This window comes from Callithrix jacchus, chromosome 5, assembly GCF_049354715.1.
Source record: "Callithrix jacchus isolate 240 chromosome 5, calJac240_pri, whole genome shotgun sequence".
Taxonomy (NCBI): Eukaryota; Metazoa; Chordata; class Mammalia; order Primates; family Cebidae; genus Callithrix; species Callithrix jacchus.
Genome location: NC_133506.1, coordinates 86,761,416 through 86,778,583, shown reverse-complemented (window position 1 = coordinate 86,778,583; position 17,168 = coordinate 86,761,416). Strand labels below are relative to the sequence as shown.

The 17,168-nt window shown below is 48.3% G+C and overlaps 2 protein-coding genes across 32 annotated transcripts in view; one reads left to right on the top strand and one right to left on the bottom strand.

The window, feature by feature from the left end:
- The window catches only part of KANSL1 (KAT8 regulatory NSL complex subunit 1), a 207,458-nt gene extending 198,894 nt beyond the window's left edge, over nt 1-8,564 (top strand). For 6 of the 11 annotated variants that reach the window (XM_035300252.3, XM_008996844.5, XM_035300254.3 and 3 more), the window contains 5 exons: nt 3,986-4,110; nt 5,097-5,154; nt 5,376-5,488; nt 6,254-6,506; nt 6,842-8,564. In XM_035300252.3, coding sequence (XP_035156143.1) covers nt 3,986-4,110; nt 5,097-5,154; nt 5,376-5,488; nt 6,254-6,506; nt 6,842-7,069 — 777 coding nt within the window. In that variant the 3' untranslated portion in view covers nt 7,070-8,564. The remainder of the gene's footprint in view (nt 1-3,985; nt 4,111-5,096; nt 5,155-5,375; nt 5,489-6,253; nt 6,507-6,841) is intronic. The other 5 variants (XM_054255966.2, XM_002748107.7, XM_054255963.2 and 2 more) reach the window with 1 other exon arrangement.
- A 1,564-nt stretch (nt 8,565-10,128) lies between these two features.
- The window catches only part of MAPT (microtubule associated protein tau), a 130,956-nt gene continuing 123,916 nt past the window's right edge, over nt 10,129-17,168 (bottom strand). For all 21 annotated transcript variants that reach the window (XM_035300255.3, XM_035300260.3, XM_035300262.3 and 18 more), the window contains one exon: nt 10,129-14,373. In XM_035300255.3, coding sequence (XP_035156146.3) covers nt 14,158-14,373 — 216 coding nt within the window. In that variant the 3' untranslated portion in view covers nt 10,129-14,157. The remainder of the gene's footprint in view (nt 14,374-17,168) is intronic.

Sequence of the window (17,168 nt, the reverse complement as noted above, 5' to 3'; positions counted from 1 at the left end):
CAGGACTCAACAATTCCATGGCTCTAACCCTGTTGGCCCAAGAAGTGAACATGAGAGGAGGGGTAGAGGGGAGATTCCCATGGGCATTGGAAGCAGTATTTGATTTCCTTGGTTTACTCTCCGGGTGAGTGGAGGTGGAGTGAGTACTGAGAATAAACATTGGGAGGGTACCAGAAGAGAAGGGAAGGGAGAAGGCAGAGTCCGTGCTTTTTAGGTACACAGAGCAGGTAGATCCAACAGGCCCCATGGCAGGACACTTGGCATGCACACACCATATTTTACGTACCACACTTCATCTGGAAGCAGTTTGCACAGCTATTCTAGACACATTTCTTTTTATTTGATACTAATATTTTAATTCCTCAAGTATGCCCTCTTGAATATATATATACCTGTAGCTGCTATGTACCTACTGTAAGATTCTTTTGTATAATAATTATAATAATGGTAATGGTGATAGTAAAACTCCACAACTATAATGTTTATTGAACACTTACTACATGCCACTGCTCAGTGATTTACATGTGTTACATGTTATAATGCCTTTTGAGATGTAGGTTGGTACTGTGGATTTCATTTTTTATGCATGAGAACTGTCAAGGCAGCTTGTGAGGGTTATAATTATGATTCAAACTCAGGCAGTCTGACTGCAGAGCCAGCTCTCTTACCATTAGTCTGCACAGGCTAAGACTGGGTGAGTATTGCAGAGGCAATCTAGGAAGTTCTTTCAGAGCCTAGATCGGGAAACTTCTAAGCTCATACAATGTACTCACTAGGCTCCTGTGATCAGGTAGGAATTCACATTGTTCTCTCTTTGCTCTTACAAATCAGTCTTTTCCAAATGGTCTCTTTGCTCTTCCTCCTCCTTTACCTCCTTCACCCACAAATTTTATCTAAATATGTGTGTGGCATTTCTTACATACTCAGTTATCCAGCAGCAAAGGGTTTCAGATAACCAAAGCTATGTAAAAGAGAGTCTAAACTAATCCTGATAGAAAATCTGAACTCACAGATTCAGGACCTAGTGAGTACCTCAGTGTATTTCTGTGTCTGGAGAATTATAACTTAGGCCTGGATCACTTGAAATTTTTACTTACTATTTATTGAGTAAAAATGTTATGTATAACACTATGATAACCCTTGAGGCTGTCAAAGACTCTGGATTTAATTTAAAAGAAAGAAGATAGGCCAGGCACAGTGGCGCATACCTGTAATCCCAGCACTTTGGGAGGCCGAAGTGAGTGGATCACTTGAAGTCAGGAGATTGAGACCAGCCTGGCCAATATGGTGAAACCCCATCCCTACTAAAAATACAAAAATTGCTGGGCATGGTGGCATGTGCCTGTAGTCCCAGCTATTCAGGAGGCTGAGGCAATAGAATCACTTTTACCCAGGAAGCAGAGGTTCCAGTGAGTGGAGAACATGCCGTTGCACTCTAGCCTGGGTGTTGCAGCGAGACTCCGTCTCAAAAAAAGAAAGAAAGAAAGAAGATAGGCCAGATACAGCAGGCTCTCAGTAGCTCTCAGTCTCTATGGAGACTGGTTCTAGGACCTCCCATAGGTAGCAAAAATCTATAGTTGCTCAACATCCCTAACATAAAATGGGATAGTTTTTGCATATAATCTATGCATATACTTTAAGTCCCATGTACTTTCAGTCATCTCCAGATTACTGACAATACCTAATACAGTGTATGTGCTATATAAATAGTTGCTATGCTTTATTGTTCAGGGAATAATGACAAGAAAAATCTGTACATGTTCAGTACAGACAAAATTTTTTCCCCCAAATATTTTCAATCCATAATTGGTTGAACCAATGGATACAGAGGGTCAGCTGTCCTTAAAATCAAGTAAAGAAGCCAGAGGACACTGGAGAAATGGTAGAGGAGGAGAGTTTGTGTCAGTGCTTCCCACAAGCCTGTGGCTGCATCAGAATCCCCTCAGCGGCTTTGAAAAAATAAAACCAATCAAACAGACACTTTCAAAGATCTGATTTGTTGCTGGGTGTGAGAGTGCATGCCTATAGCCCTAGCTACGCGGGAAGATCTCTTCAGCCCAGGAGTTTGAGTCCAGCCTGGGCAACGTAGTGAGACCTCATCTATTAAACAAACAAACAAACAAACAAACAAAAGATTTTGATTTTATAAAAGAGGGTGGGAGTCCTAGAACCTTTTTTTTTTTTTTTTTAATTAATATTCCTAATCTTGCTTCTGATACACAAGCAAGTTTGGGAACTAGTTTTATTCTCATGATCTGCTGTCTACTTCAGGCTCTAAATAGGAGAGTAGTTTATTTAAACCAAATGAATAGCTGACAGAATGGGGGGCTGTGGGTGTCTAGGGTGTCCAGGTGGAGATTAAAATACAGAGCCCATTGAACCATCCCACAACTTGCTCTAGACTCTCTTTCTTGAAGGTACTAACAACAAGCCCAAGAAGATTCAGGGAAAGTATACACCTGTTTGTGCCAGCAGTTTCACATTTATTGTTGAGCAAGATCCTGGGAAGGCTGTCTCTCTTAAGGCTTTCTTAAGATGCAGTTCTTGTAGTGGAATGTATAATTTCAGCACAACTGTGGCAGTGGCAGAAGCCTTTGAGTATGAGATCACTAATCCTCAGCTGCAGAACTCAGTCAGCCAAGATTCCCAAAAGTCTGTTCAACCATTTTGGTTAAGTAGTTATCCTAAATTTCTGAGGTCATTGACAGTCATCTGATATGATAGAGAAACTGAAGTGGTCATCTGCAGTTATAAATGACAGTGGCTGAAACTCTGGCCCAGGAAGCACTGACTTTTAACATTCTCTGAGAATGTCCTAAGATGACAAGGATGAATAAGTGGTATCTCACCCTTCAGGAACAGAGGATAGAGTGGTTAGTTGTAGGGGACTCCTTCCTCCACTAACCCCTTCCCTGTGGGCTAACCACACTTGGTGGTTTAGGTATAAATGCAGCCTCTTAGGTGTTTTTCAGCTGTTTTGTTGCCATGGGAATGTGTTTGTTATCCCACTGTTTCCCTCTGGCCTCTCACAGCTCAGTTGCTGTGACTTAAAGCAGGATCACCAATAACCAGGCATCTGGGTCGTTGGGTTGAAGCTGAGTAGTGACCATAGCAGCTGCTCCCACTTAGGAGTCAGACTCCAACAGGATAGAGTATTAGCTATCTGGGCAGCAGCAGTTAGTAGACTTTTTCTTCCATCTAAGAGACTAAGCCATGTACTTCTATGGTCTCCCAAGTACTGTAGATGCCTACCTTACCTCTCCCTCTGATATTGGATCCTTGGAAATCTTATTTTTCTAGGACTTTGGTCTTTTCAGCTTCCTATAGAAGCAAATTTCCTTTCTCCAGGAATGTGAGGTATAGTCAGGTTCTCCTCTTCAGTTTCCCTCCATCTCCTTTGATACAGCTAGAAAGCTCTCAGCTCTTTCCCCAAGAGTAATTCCAAAGAGGGGAAATCACATAAAGACTCAGCAGATGGTGGGTGCACATTTAGCTGAAGAGTTCAGATATCATGACAACCAAGGTTAGATGATTTATTGAGATAGGCCTGTCCTTTGGGCATCTTTCAGGATAAGATTTCAAGCACTGCTTTTAAGGGAGGGCCACTATGAGTCTGAGTCATAAATGGGGATAAAGGAGGGAAACGAGGATTTTAAAAGGAGAGGGGGTTAACAGAGGTATATATGGAGTAGGAACCCCACCTGTGAAATTTAACCAGTCTCTTTACACATGAGTCCATGAAGGAAGAGGGTGACCAGTGGGACTTATGAATGGGAATAACTCCTCACAACTTCCTAGTATTTCTCTGTGAGGTTTTTGCTGTTGTAGTCTGACTCCTAGGTGGGAGCAGCTGCTGTGGTCACTACTCAGTTTTAACCCAAGGACCCAGATGCCTTGTTACTGGTGATCCTGCTTTAAGTCTTGGGTGAATGATTTGATGTCTATAAAATTGTGCCTCCCTTTAAACTTAACTTTTATCTTACAGCAGCAGCCAGTAAGGAGGAGAAGGGGAGAGAGCTCATTCGATATTAACAACATTGTCATCCCAATGTCTGTTGCTGCAACAACCCGCGTAGAGAAACTGCAATACAAGGAAATCCTTACTCCCAGGTAGAAGCTCAGAATAGTTGGCTCCTCTCCTCATTCTTCCTGCTATTGCCTTTTCCCTCTTCTCTTCTGACCAAGCTTTGAGCCCTAGTCTTTGGTTCTCTTTTCTCATTAAGAGAAATTCTTTATCTGATAAGAGCGAAATTATTTCTGTGTATAGTTCTCTCTCATTCCATTATAGGTATACACCAAACGAACCAGCAGTCACAACCTGGTAGACCACTGACTTACTGGTCTAGAGACAGGTTTTGTCAACACATACAGTATGTTTTAAAATACTGAATTTGTTGTCAACATCAAAGCAGGATTTCACATAAAACTCTGGTGGCTCACGCCTGTAATCCCAGCACTTTGGGAGGCCGAGATGGGTGGATCATGAGGTCGAGAGATGGAGACCATCCTGGTCAACATGGTGAAACCCTGTCTCTACTAAAAATACAAAAAATCAGCTGGGCATGGGTGGCGCGTGCCTGTAATCCCAGCTACTGAGGAGGCTGAGGCAGGAGAATTGTCTGAACCCAGGAGGCGGAGGTTGCAGTGAGCAGAGATCGCGCCATTGCACTCCAGCCTGGGTAACAAGAGCGAAACTCCGTCTGAAAACAAAACAAAACTCTGTGTTTCCAGCTTTTATTGCCGAACAGAAAATGAGGCAGCCCTGGATATGCATTTTCATATGGGAGCAGTCAGCTGGTCCTGAACAGTGATGGTCCCCTTTAAACAGGTTTCTTTTCTTGAGTTTGTCACAGTGTCTTAGCCTCAGCCCACCCCAGGCCGCTTCTTTAACTTCTGGCCTTCGCAGGCATTTGAGTAGGTGGCCAATTTCACAGGCCTTGAGGGGTGAGGAGACTGAGCTGTGGTAGGGCAGAGCCTGCCCAACAGAGAGCAGTGTCACGTGGGTGCAGGATTCTCATCCTTGCATGGACACTCTGACCCTGCCCTGGGTTGCAGCCTGCTTGCTATCTCATGATTGTCCGTTCTTGGTTTTGCAGCTGGCGGGAGGTTGATCTTCAGTCTCTGAAGGGGAGTCCTGATGAGGAGAATGAGGAGGTAATGGCATGGTCCTTCTCTTAGAAGAACACGTGTATACATGCGCACATGTGTGCACACACACACACGAGTGCACACACCCTAGATGGCATGACCTCAAGACCTTTGGGTGTCAAGTGCAAGCTCCTTATATTCCTGTCCTGACTGGGAAGAGCCTTGAATGGGGTGGGATTCTTAACTCTAGGAGAAAAGAGGGGATTGATAAAGTTTCTCCGTTGCAGATTGAGGACCTGTCCGACGCAGCCTTCGCCGCCCTACATGCCAAATGTGAGGAGATGGAGAGGGCACGGTGGCTGTGGACTACGAGTGTGCCACCCCAGCGGCGAGGCAGCAGGTGATGGGTCAGGCATGGGTCCCCAGGGCCTGTGGAGAGAGGGTAGACAGGGAGTTGGGGCCCTACCTGAGTCTGTGGAATTGCTGCTGTCTCTTGGTTGGTCATCATATTCATCTACTGGCAGTGGGAAAGTGCTCAGAAGTTCCTTGGTGTTTGTTGGAACTAGTGGAGGTATAAGGAGCCAAGTGCTAAATCCTTGCTGAGGAGTCACTGTTCAATTCTGATAAATACCCGTGATCTGTGCCATTTGGAAGGCAGTTGAGGGGTCATGGTGATTCAACCAGGGGAGCTTGGAAGGCCCCACTACAAGTTAACCTTCCTTTGGACAGTGGCTTTGTGATGCCACTTGAAGGAACTGCCCCCCTTATGTCCATCACTACCCAATCTCCATTTATTGTTAACAGTGGCAGAAACCCTCGGGATTCTCAAGTAGAACGTTTTAGGGGCTCTTATTTTTACTTTTTTTTCTTTGACTACAGTTTTCAAAGTCTATACGAATCTTCCTTACCTCCTGAATTCAGTAGGCATTTTGATAGCGACTCACCCCGGCATTGTTCAGCCATGGTTTTTTCTTGGGATGGTAGATGTTTTATACCTACCCCTCCAGAGAGTAGTGGGAAGAATGGGAATTGCTGGATCCGAAGGAAAATCTGTTAGTCTTCGTTCACATCAGCCCCTCCTGTGGGGATGCTTTTTTTCATGCCCTCTACCCCCATAAATAAACATATTTCCCAGGCACTCAGATTTGCATTCCTTGATGTATAGGTCCTACAGGTCATCAGACGGCCGGACAACCCCCCAGCTGGGCAGTGCCAACCCCTCCACCCCACAGCCTGCCTCCCCTGATGTCAGCAGTAGCCACTCTTTGTCGGAATACGCCCATGGCCAGTCCCCTAGGAGCCCCATTAGCCCGGAACTGCACTCTGCACCCCTCACGCCTATGGCTCGGGACACTCCGAGACACTTAGCCAGTGAGGATACCCGTTGTTCCACGCCAGAGCTGGGGCTGGATGAACAGGTAAGGGACACAGCCTTTGTGTGGGGTTGGCGTGGTTAGGGATGGAACCAGGAAGGGACAGCACCTGCTGAAGAGGGATCTACATCATAAGCCATCTCCTCCTCCCTTTTGAAGGGACAAGGGGCTGCACTTAAATTGACCTCTCAACGTCCAGTGGAACTGTACTGATGATTGTTAAAAAGGTTCCCACCCTATGAGGGGTGTTCCCAGACTACCTGGGGAACTCCAAATAGACTGGTCCTAGGCTCCAGGCCACAAGGTTTATGGCAGAGCCTTGGAGCAGGAAGCAGGCTGGCTGCAACTGGGTCCTCACAGAGCAACTTGTCTGCCTACAGTCTGTCCAGCCCTGGGAACGGCGGACCTTCCCCCTGGCGCACAGTCCCCAGGCAGAGTGTGAGGACCAGCTGGATGCACAAGAGCGAGCAGCCCGCTGTACTCGGCGCACCTCAGGCAGCAAGACTGGCCGGGAGACCGAGGCGGCGCCCACCTCGCCTCCCACCGTCCCCCTCAAGAGTCGGCATCTGGCAGTAGCAGCCACAGCTCAGCGCCCGACTCACAGATGAGCGGGAGACAAGAATCTAAACAGACTCACTAACTATTGGCATTAAAGCTTCAGAAATCTCTGCGTTTGATATTCAAACATCATATGCCGGAAATTTTCACAGTTTTTAGTGAACTTAAGGAATTTAGATCCTACTTTGGTATTTTTTTTTCCCTTAATTTTTGTTTTGTTTTGTTTCCTTGTTTTCTTGTCACACACCTGAGCACTTCCTCCCATTGGCAAACAGAAGTTCAGGATGAGACCCTGCTGGCCTGGTCCTGGCACATCCTCTGCACTGTTGAATCACTGGACTTATCTTAGATGACCACCCCCTCCTTCGCACCTGTGGGCAGGGCAGACCAGCCTGGCGGGCAGAGCACTCCAGTTGAGCATGGCCTTCTTGAGCTAGGGTGGGATGGGGCAGGGTGCCCTGGGCTCTTACCTCTCCCCTCGCACCTGTGGCTTGGCTCAGCTGTGGCCCTCCTGGCTGGGTCCCCCTTGGTTTTCGTGCTGGAGCACCCCCACCAGCTGCTCTCACCAAGTGCTCAGCCAGCAGAGCAGCTTCCCCTAGACCTATTTTTGTTTCCTCTGCATTTGGTCTTCTCTGTTTTGACTCCTTAACTGGCTGTGGCTGCTCAGGTTCCCCTCATCCTGCCCCTTGGTCCCCTTCCCTGTCTGCTCCCCCATGCCACATATGAACCCACAACCTGTCCTTCCAGTCAGAATGTCTTTACCATCTGTCCTGATCTTTGAAGGTAGGGTTAGGACTACTTAACCTCTAGTCTCACTCCCCTGCAAACTAGGGGTGGTGGGAAGTGAGCAGCCATCTCCCTGTGTGATTTTTTTTTTTTTTTTCTCTGATTGACGTTGCCATGTTTTCCTTCACACCCAGATCCCTGCCGGTGTTGATTCCACTCAGTCTTTCATGCTCCCCTTGCCTGTGGAAGTCTGGTCCTAGCTGTGGTTCCCATTGTCCCCTGTTCACCCTTCTCTGTTAACCTTGTGCCTGTCTCCTGTATGATCACATCACCAAAAAGGGGGAGGGGGGAGAAGACTTTTTTTTTTTTTTTTGGCCATTTTGTAATCGTATAAAAATAGTAGACAACTGCTTAATGGTTGGGGTTTTTTCACAATTTTCAACATTAGTGATTTTTTTTTTTTTCTGTTTGCAAGTTAAAGGGTTTGTCATTGTTTCTTTAAAAAAAAAAATACAATAATGCACCATATCCCTATGCATAAAGTGCTTCTTCTATTTATAAGGTTGAAAATTCTGAATAACCCTTTTAGCATTGAAAAAAAGAAAAAGAAAAAAAAAACCTTGTATTTTGTAAATATTTTCTTTTCCTGCTTTGGAGCTGTGTAATGGCAGCGAAACATGTAGCTGTCTTTGTTCTATAGAAATGCTTTTCTTCAGAGAAGCTGATCTTTGTTAATGTCTTGATTCTGTTCGCAAAGCACAGACTAGTGCTTAAAAAAAAAGAAGGAAAAATTGAAAAAAATAAAAAAAAGTTACAGAATATTGTGTACCAGGCCTTTCTGGGGTTACTGAACTGGGTGTGCATGTTAGCATTGGCAGCTTTGGAGCTGGTTCTCTGGTGCCATTCTTTGGGGTACTCTGACTTGCTTCTATACCTTGGAAAATCTCCATTCTGTCTTGTGGGAACACCGCAGGTTCATCTCATGGCCGTCAGAAAGAGGATGATGGTGGCTTTTAACTGAGGGTAAGGAGTGCCAGGAGGAGAGGCGATCTGCACTGATTATCTCCATTTTCTTTCTGTTGGGTGAAAGCGGTTAATCCACTGTCTCTTGATGTTCCTTCTAGTGTGGTCAGCCCTCTTAACATTTTTTTGTATCTATTCTAAATTACTCTTTAAAGGAGATTTTGCTTCTCACCTTTAAATTTGTCTGAGGTTTGGTGGGGGTCGGTGAGATACATAATTTGCATAGTGCCTGGATTGGTTCTTGCTTGCTGAGATTATAGCATCTTTCTTCTGAGGAGGCTACTTGCTTGATTCTCTTTTTTGAGGTGGGGTTTTGCTCAGTTGCCCAGGCTTCAGTTCAGTGGCACAATCTTGACTTACTGCAGCCTGGATCTCTTGGGCTCATGAGATCCTCCCACCTCAGCCTCCCTGGTAGTTAAGACTAGACATGTGCCACCATGCCCAGCTTTTTTTTTTTTTTTGTAGAGACTGTGTCTCACTATGTAGCCTAGGCTGGTAGGTGCTTTTCTTTGTACAAGATGAATAAGTGGGCGCGACTGGTTCTCTACTCTCTTCTTTGCATGGCAGTCCAGCTGAAACAGTGAAGCTGTCTTGTGTCTGAAAGCCATGCTTTCTAAGATATCATTTCTCTTTTGCTAGCCTGTTGCGGCTTCTGTAGTTGCAGTTAAAATCTGCTCTACCTAAGCATCTGCCTGCAGTGGCAGACACATCAGGAAGAGCAAGAAAAGTAGTATTTTTAAACTGAGAGTCTAAGGATTCAATGTCATGACCTTGGCATAGTTACTAAGGAATAATATGATGGATTACTGTTTTTTTTTTCTTTGTAGCATTGTTAGGAAGACGCTATCTGGTATCCCTATCTTGGTTTAGTAGAAATATTCTTCAATCTCTAATAAGGCACCAAAGGAAAGGAGGAGGCAGCTCTGTAAACCTAGCAGGAATCTAAGCCATTTATTTAGCTAATTGACTTGGTGTTCTGCTCCAGCCCCAGGCCTCTGGACTAAATTTCCAGGGACAAAAGCTGTCATATCCTCATCCCCAACCTTCTCAGGTTTGCATACACTGGCATGGGTCTTGCAAACTGAGTGCAGCATTGTGAGGTCAGCCACAAGGCACTGTATTGCCCTTTGAATTGGACTAGGATGGTTTGCCAGCACCACAATGAATCAAGTGCAAATGAACAAGTCTGAGAACTCCCACCTTCAGCACGCCGAAGAGAGCTGTTAATCCCCATGTCCAGCTTTTAATACTGTCATTTACTGTTTTGAGCTAAATTATCTGAGGATGGGTAGGAAAGAACTTAAAAAATATACATTCTCTATCACTTTCTTGTCCTTGGAGTCCATGAATGGAGATCTTATTTAATCAGAGTAATAACTTTATTTCCAAATTCACTTTTACAGCAACAGTCAGTGTAAATCATTTGTTAAAACACAATACACTATATGGACATTCACAGACAGGAAGCTAAGCTAAGATGATTTTATGTCCCTCCCCCCACCCTCAAAATTACCAAAGAAATCATGGGACTTGCAAGTGCCAGAAATTGTCCTGCTCAACACTGCAAACTTTTATGGGGCTAAGTCTATTAGGAGGTGAGACTCTAGGCCAGTGCCCAGGGTAACCCTTTTCAAAGCTGAAGATAAATCAGAAGTCTTGTGAAGCCACAGGTCTATAAGTCGACATGCTGGTGATCACCTCTGCCCTCGCCCCGACCTCATGGCTTTGCTTGGAGAAGTAAGATGAGGAGGGTGAAGTGAGTGATCTCAGCTGCCAGAAGCACATGCTGTGTGTCTGGAGCCAGTGTGAGAGGTGGTACGGAGGTGCCAATGGCTTAGAGGGAAGGATGCCATGGTCTTAAGGAGGCATGGTTGTGGGCTTAGGACCCCCAGAGGGGGCAGCAGGCCAAAGCAACCAGATGGCCATATTCCTACACAAGCCTTTCTGCCTGTACTTTACTGGGGAGGGAATGGGGAACTAGCCAGCTGCCTGGGAAAGCCTGTTGGTGGAAAAGAGAAGCCCCAAGGACCTCTAACCCCATGGCAGCTTCCTCCCTCTAGAAAATGTGGTTGAAATCATGAAAAGGGTTACAAGGCAGTTTAAGTGCTGCACCCCAAGATCTCCCTTTGCCCATGTTAACTATCTTACACGTTCCTCCCCCCTCCCCCCATAGCACAACAAACAATAGCAAACAGGATACAGTCTCACCATTAAAGTCAATTTAAATGGAACTATTGATAAGTGAGTTGACAGCTTGAAGGAGCCAGGCATACAGTATATCCTATCTAGCCCACCCAAGGACGCTGGCTCTGCAGGTGGGAGAAATGAAGGGAGGGGAGTGCCCAGCCCGGGGGGGGGGGATTGTCCTCATTTAAGGTCACAAGCCAGCGTGCCTTTGCAATTTATCTGCCAGCACTGATCACACTAAACCATGATCTTTAGGCTGGCCCCAACAGCCTGCCCCACAAGGGGAAGATTCCAGAGCCCTCCATATAAGGCCCACGGTACTGAAGAGCAGGGCATAAGAACTTCAGGACGACGAACTGAGGTACAGGAAGAAATGCAGCCAAAACTGTTGGCAGTATTGAGGGGGGCATGTCTCTACCCACCACCAGATCTCTATCCCACAGTTCCTTCTTTTCAGATCCCTTCGCTTATGAGAATTGTTGGGACTCAGCAAACTGCAGGGAGACTCCCAGTAGAGTTTGGGGCCCAGAGACTTCTTTGCAGGGAAAGCTCTAGCTGCACATGAAGCTGCCAGCCCTCAGGGAGGCCCTGGACTCCTGTCTAAGCCCCTCAGAGTTGCCTTTAACTGTACCCAAACCAAAAGTGGCAGAATTGGGCCCAAGGCTGCTGAGTTTCTTCAGGCAGCAATTTTCTGCAAAGGCAGCTTCTCTTTTTTCATGGGCGCAGATGGAGTTTGTGCAAGGTCAGCGGGCTGAGGGTGCTCTGGTCCAGGCTTTGGGAACAGTGTCTCCTGACTTGTCATCCTTCCTTGGGCAGGCAGCTTGAGCCTCTGGAGCAGATCCAGGACAATTCATCCCAATCCCTGCTGTGGCTGCAGGGCCCTTGGTGGGAGGCTGGGCTGCCCCTCCTGAGGGCAGGCTTGGAGAGGATCCCAGTCTGAGGGGTGGACTGAGGATCACAGAGCTTCTGGGGGTTGCAGATCCCAACTGGCACTGGCTTCCTTTTTCTTGTGATGCAGGAGGTGGGACTTCAGGCTGTGACCAGAGAGAACCATCTTCATGCTGCAAGCCAGGCCAGCCATGAGACCTCTCTCCCCTGACACAGAGCAGTGAGGGGGAGTCACTGCTCTGTCCTAATCCTGTGCTTCAGGCCCTCACAGCTGAAGGGCCTCCTTCGATGCTAGAATCTGGTCTCTGTTGGGTCCCAGGTGCTGATGAAAGCCTTATAAAACTTGGGAGGCCCCAGCAGGTTGGAGCCACACTGGCCTGGAACTGAGTCCCAGCATGGGGGTGAGAGACACCTTGTGAGGGTGGCTTAGAAACCTCTTTACAAGCATTTCAAGATACATGCGTCCTTTTTTTTTTTTTTTTCACTATCATAGTCACTCTGGTGAATCCAAGCATTAACAGACAAATCCAACTACAACGCAACAGGGTACAGATGGGGAGGGCAGGGCAATATCTATGTATATGTTTAGCTGCTCCAGCAGAACAGACAGCATGGCTTCCAGCTGGGACTGGGGGGAAAACCATTTCCGAGGGGGCGTGTTCCCCTTTCGGGGGTGTGGAGGGCTGATTCTATGCATGTGGAGCTGAGCAGCGGCTGGGCTGTCTGGGAGGCTGGCAGCCACAAGCTGGGGTAGAAGTGGGAGACAGCGGGACTGTGGGCCTGCCCTGGGTGCCTTGCCCACCTGTCCTAGTGCCATGACTGACAACCAGGACACCCAGCCTCCTGCTGCCAGCTCAGCACCGGAAGGGGCCAGGCCTTCTGGGGGCAAAGGGCTCTCTCCACATCAGCAAGGTAGAAACATCTAGGGTCACAGCTGAGCAGTGCCCTGGCTCACATCTGTGAAGGGAGGACGAGGCAGGGAACAGAATCAGGTCATGAGATTCGTGGTGAGGGGCACACCAGTTAGATGACTGACACTGAGAGTGAGAGGCTGGGGTCCCACTCTTGTGCCTGGATTTTGCCTTCCCTTAATTTTGCCCTCAGTATGGAGTAGGTACCTCCCGAAGCCAACCTCCCGCAGGGTCATTACTGATAAGTAGGTGGTGACATGGTGACGTGATGTGGGATACAGGCAGTGAATGGGCTCTCATGGCAAACAGTGGCACGGCGGGGCAGACGGGTGATGGCAGTGGCCATGGGAAGGACAGGAGGCTCAGGACCCACTTCCCAGACCCCTGTACACTCCAGAGATGCCGGTGGCCCAGGCTTGGAAACAGGTGGATGTCTCCCAATAGGCACAAGTCCTTACAAAGAGAACTGGTTAGCCCTAAAGTCCCAGGTCTGTGAGGTGGCCAAAATCGTGGCTGCAGTTCCAACCTTCAGAACTCAATAAAACAGGGTTTTGTGGAGCAGAGAGAAGTCCCTCAGCTCAGGCCCCCCACCCTGCAGAGAGGGAGGAAGAGGCCAGCGCCCTCAGATGTCAAGATCAGTCTTCTCCAAGGAAATCATCCATGGGGCACCACCCTCCCGCCGGCCTGCCTTCTCCTCTTGCCCGCTGTCCCTTCTCCCACAGGCTGCCCAGCAGAGGGTGGCACACCGACCCGTAGCAGGCCCCAGCCACAAAGGACAGGCACCACTTGGTCTGAGATGCTGCAGGCAGCGGAGGCCTTGGCCCTCCCATCGGCATGGAGTGGGGCAGCATCTCCTCTCCAGCATGTGGCTTCCTCTCCCCTCTGCCCAGCCCCTGCCTTGGCCTCCCACTCCACCCCCGTCACACTCACACAAGGCTGACATCATCTGCCTGTGGCTCCACAAACACACCAAGTTTCAAATCTTTTGTTGCTGCCGCTGCCTCTGTGACACCCCCTGGATTGGGCCAGAGGTGGTGGACACCCCCAGTCCCTTGAAATCCCCCAGAAGCAGCTTTCAGAGCCTCTCCTCCCTCTTCTACACAGAGGGAGGGAAAAAATCAAAAGGAATTGCCCTAGGAAATGTTGGGTGTGGCCATGTTTTTGAGTGTTTTTAAAAAATATTAGCCCACCCATCAATTTGGAAAGATGAAATTTGCTCTTATTCCCATCACTGATTTTGAAGTCCCGAGCCAAAGCCGAGCAACAAAAGCATGTTAAGTGATTAACCGAACTGCGAGGAGCAGCTGGGGGCAGAGGGTGGGGGCCGGGTCATTATTCTTTTTTTTTCCACACACTCTCACTCTCTCTCCTCTCCACGATTACTGACTGCCCCGGAGGCCTGATCACAAACCCTGCTTGGCCAGGGAGGCGGACACCTCGTCGGCTAACGTGGCAAGCTGGGGCGAGTCTACCATGTCAATGCTGCCGGTGGAGGAGACGTTGCTGAGGTGCCGTGGAGATGTGTCCCCAGACACCACCGGAGACTTGTACACGATTTCCGCCCCGTGGTCTGTCTTGGCTTTGGCGTTCTCACGGAAGGTCAGCTTGTGGGTTTCAATCTTCAAGGAGAAGAGGGAGGGTGAGATAAAGTGCCAGAGAAAGGGAGACAAGCCCTGCCAACTGTCCCGCCAGGTCTGGCCCACAGTGCCAAGGACTGGTTTTGTTTTTGAGACAGGGTCTTGCTCTGTCGCCCAGGCTGGAGTATAGTGGCACAATCTCACCTCACTGCAGCCTCAACCTCCTGGGCTCAGGTCATTCTCCCACCTCAGCCTCCCGAGTAGCTAGGATTACAGGCATGCACCACCACACCTGGCTAATTTTTTGTATATTTAATAGAGATGGTGTTTTACTATGTTGCCTAGGCTGGTCTCAAACTGTTGGACTCAAGTAATCCACTTGACTCGGCCTCCCAGAGTGCTGGCATTACAGGTGTGAGCCACCACACCTGGCCAGGAGCTGTTTTTAGTGTCTTCCAAATGGTAATACCTGTGTCCACTCCTCCCCTGATCTGCCTCCCAGGCACCCAGATACCCTCCCCAGAGACAGTGGTCATTTTCAGTTCCTTATGGATCCTCCAGAGATATTTCATCTATAAACACATGTGTGAGTACATACATACAAAGGCTGCTTAGTATTCCCTCCCCGTGGATGTACCAAAAGGCATCTACTCTGTGGCTGGAGGTTTAGGCTGCTCCTGCCTTTGGTGATTACAGGCAATGGTGTGTATGAACAACAGGGATAAACAACCCTGTATGAACATGTCACACACGTGTAAGTGGGTCCTAGAAGTAGAGCTGTTAGGTCAAAAGGCATGCACATTTTGAGACATATTGCCAGATTGCAAAGGAAAATGTGGAAAGAGAAGCTGGAGAAGATCAAGGATGTCTCCCAGAGCCACTGATGCCCAGACATAAGCCACACAAATTCCTCCTGTTTGCCAGTGACTGATGAGTTTGGAGGTGGCAGCAACTGTGGGCAGTGCTGGCAGGCGGGCCACAAAACATGACGTGACAAAGGCCTGTTTGTGGGTGGGTGGGTGTATGATTTAGGATGGGGATTGTCTAGTGACTTATCTATCCATCTATTATCTATCTGTCATCTACCTATCTACTTGGAGATGGGGATCTCACTATATTGCCCAGACTGGCCTCAAATTCCTGGGCTCAAGCAATCTTCCCACCTTAACCTCCTGAGCAGCTGGGACTACAGGTTCATGCCACTGTGTCTGGCTGAAGCCCTTTTGAAAGTAGAGAGACATGACATAGCCAGGAGTCCCAAAGGATACCAGGAAACTCAGAAGCAGAAAGTATTCACTCTAGAAGTGAGTAGTGCCTAATAATTCCTGATAACACTAACCTTGGCCTCCCAAAGTGCTGGGGTTACAGGCATGAGCCACTGTGCCTGGCCTGTTACTATATTTTCTTGGAAGACTGTTTAATACAGGCTTTAATATTTGTGTTAATGTTTTCTGAAGTGATTTTTAAGAAAAAGGTGACATTCCTTGGAATGTCCCCAAATCCCCCAAACTGAAAAGAACTCAGGAGGCTGGTGGTGTGCCCCACCGTTAGCAATTTTACTCCGCACACTGGGAAAATAGGGACCAACACTGCAGGGAATCCATGGGACCAGGAGGGTGTTTTCTGAGTAGGGGGCAGGACCCTGCCCATCCTGAGCCATCGCATGGACGAGTTAGAAACAGAAGGAACCAAGAAGCTGAGACTCAACATGGCTCTGACTCAGGTTCTTAGAGGACTGCAACACATGAGGAACCTTCCAGAACACTGTCTTTCTTGGGTCTCATAGCCACCCCGGGACATAGGTACAGCATTTCCATTCCATTTTGCTGAAGGAGAAACAGGCTGAGAGAAGATCTGTGGTTCTTGACTCTCTCAGCAGAGTCAAGCCCAGAGCTTTTCCTAAAAAAGAAGCTTCCAGAGACTGCTATCACCAATGCCCAGGCCTTACCCAGATCCACTCAGTCACATTGAGGTATCTTTTTTTTTTTTTTTTTGAGACGAAGTTTCATGCTTGTTACCCAGGCTGGAGTGCAATGGCGCGATCTCGGCTCATGGCAACCTCCGCCTCCTGGGTTCAGGCAATTCGCCTGCCTCAGCCTCCTGAGTAGCTGGGATTACAGGCATGTGCCACTATGCCCAGCTAATTTTTTGTATATTTTTTAGTAGAGACGGGGTTTCACCATGTTGACTAGGATGGTCTCGATCTCTTGACCTTGTGATCCACCCGCCTAGGCCTCCCAAAGTGCTGGGATTACAGGCTTGAGCCACCGCGCCCCGCCTGAGGTATCTTTAAAGTGCCCCGAGGCTAGGAGGTCCTGCCTTAGACCAGGGGAGGCCTGGGTGATGGAAAAGCAGAGAATCTTACTGCTTCCCCAGATAACTGGGCCCAGCCCTCATCCCTTGAGGCAGGCAGCCTCCTGGTCCATCTTCGTGTCTCATTTTGCATAGCGAGCCAGGCGCTGAAAAGTATCCCCTGTGTTGGCATAGGCATGACCTGAGAGCTTGTGGCCAGCTACAGGCCAGTGCCCTCTCCTGCCTCGGGGCCTGTCTGGAGGTGAGGTCTGCCCCAGGCCACAATTTGCAGCATCTGCTGGAAGGCTGTATCAGCAAACGCTTCTCACAAAACTACATTGTTAGATATTTATCATAAACACAAGATGGGAGCGCCCAGTTAGATATTTATCATAAACACAAGATGGGAGCGCCCATCTGTTCAGAACCAGATGCATTGGCAAGAAGGCAAGAGGGGAGGGTGGGGACTAGCCAGGGCAGGGGGCTCAGCTGCCACTCCAGTGGCCTGGTGGAACGATGGCCTGGCTGCCACTTCCACCCAACTG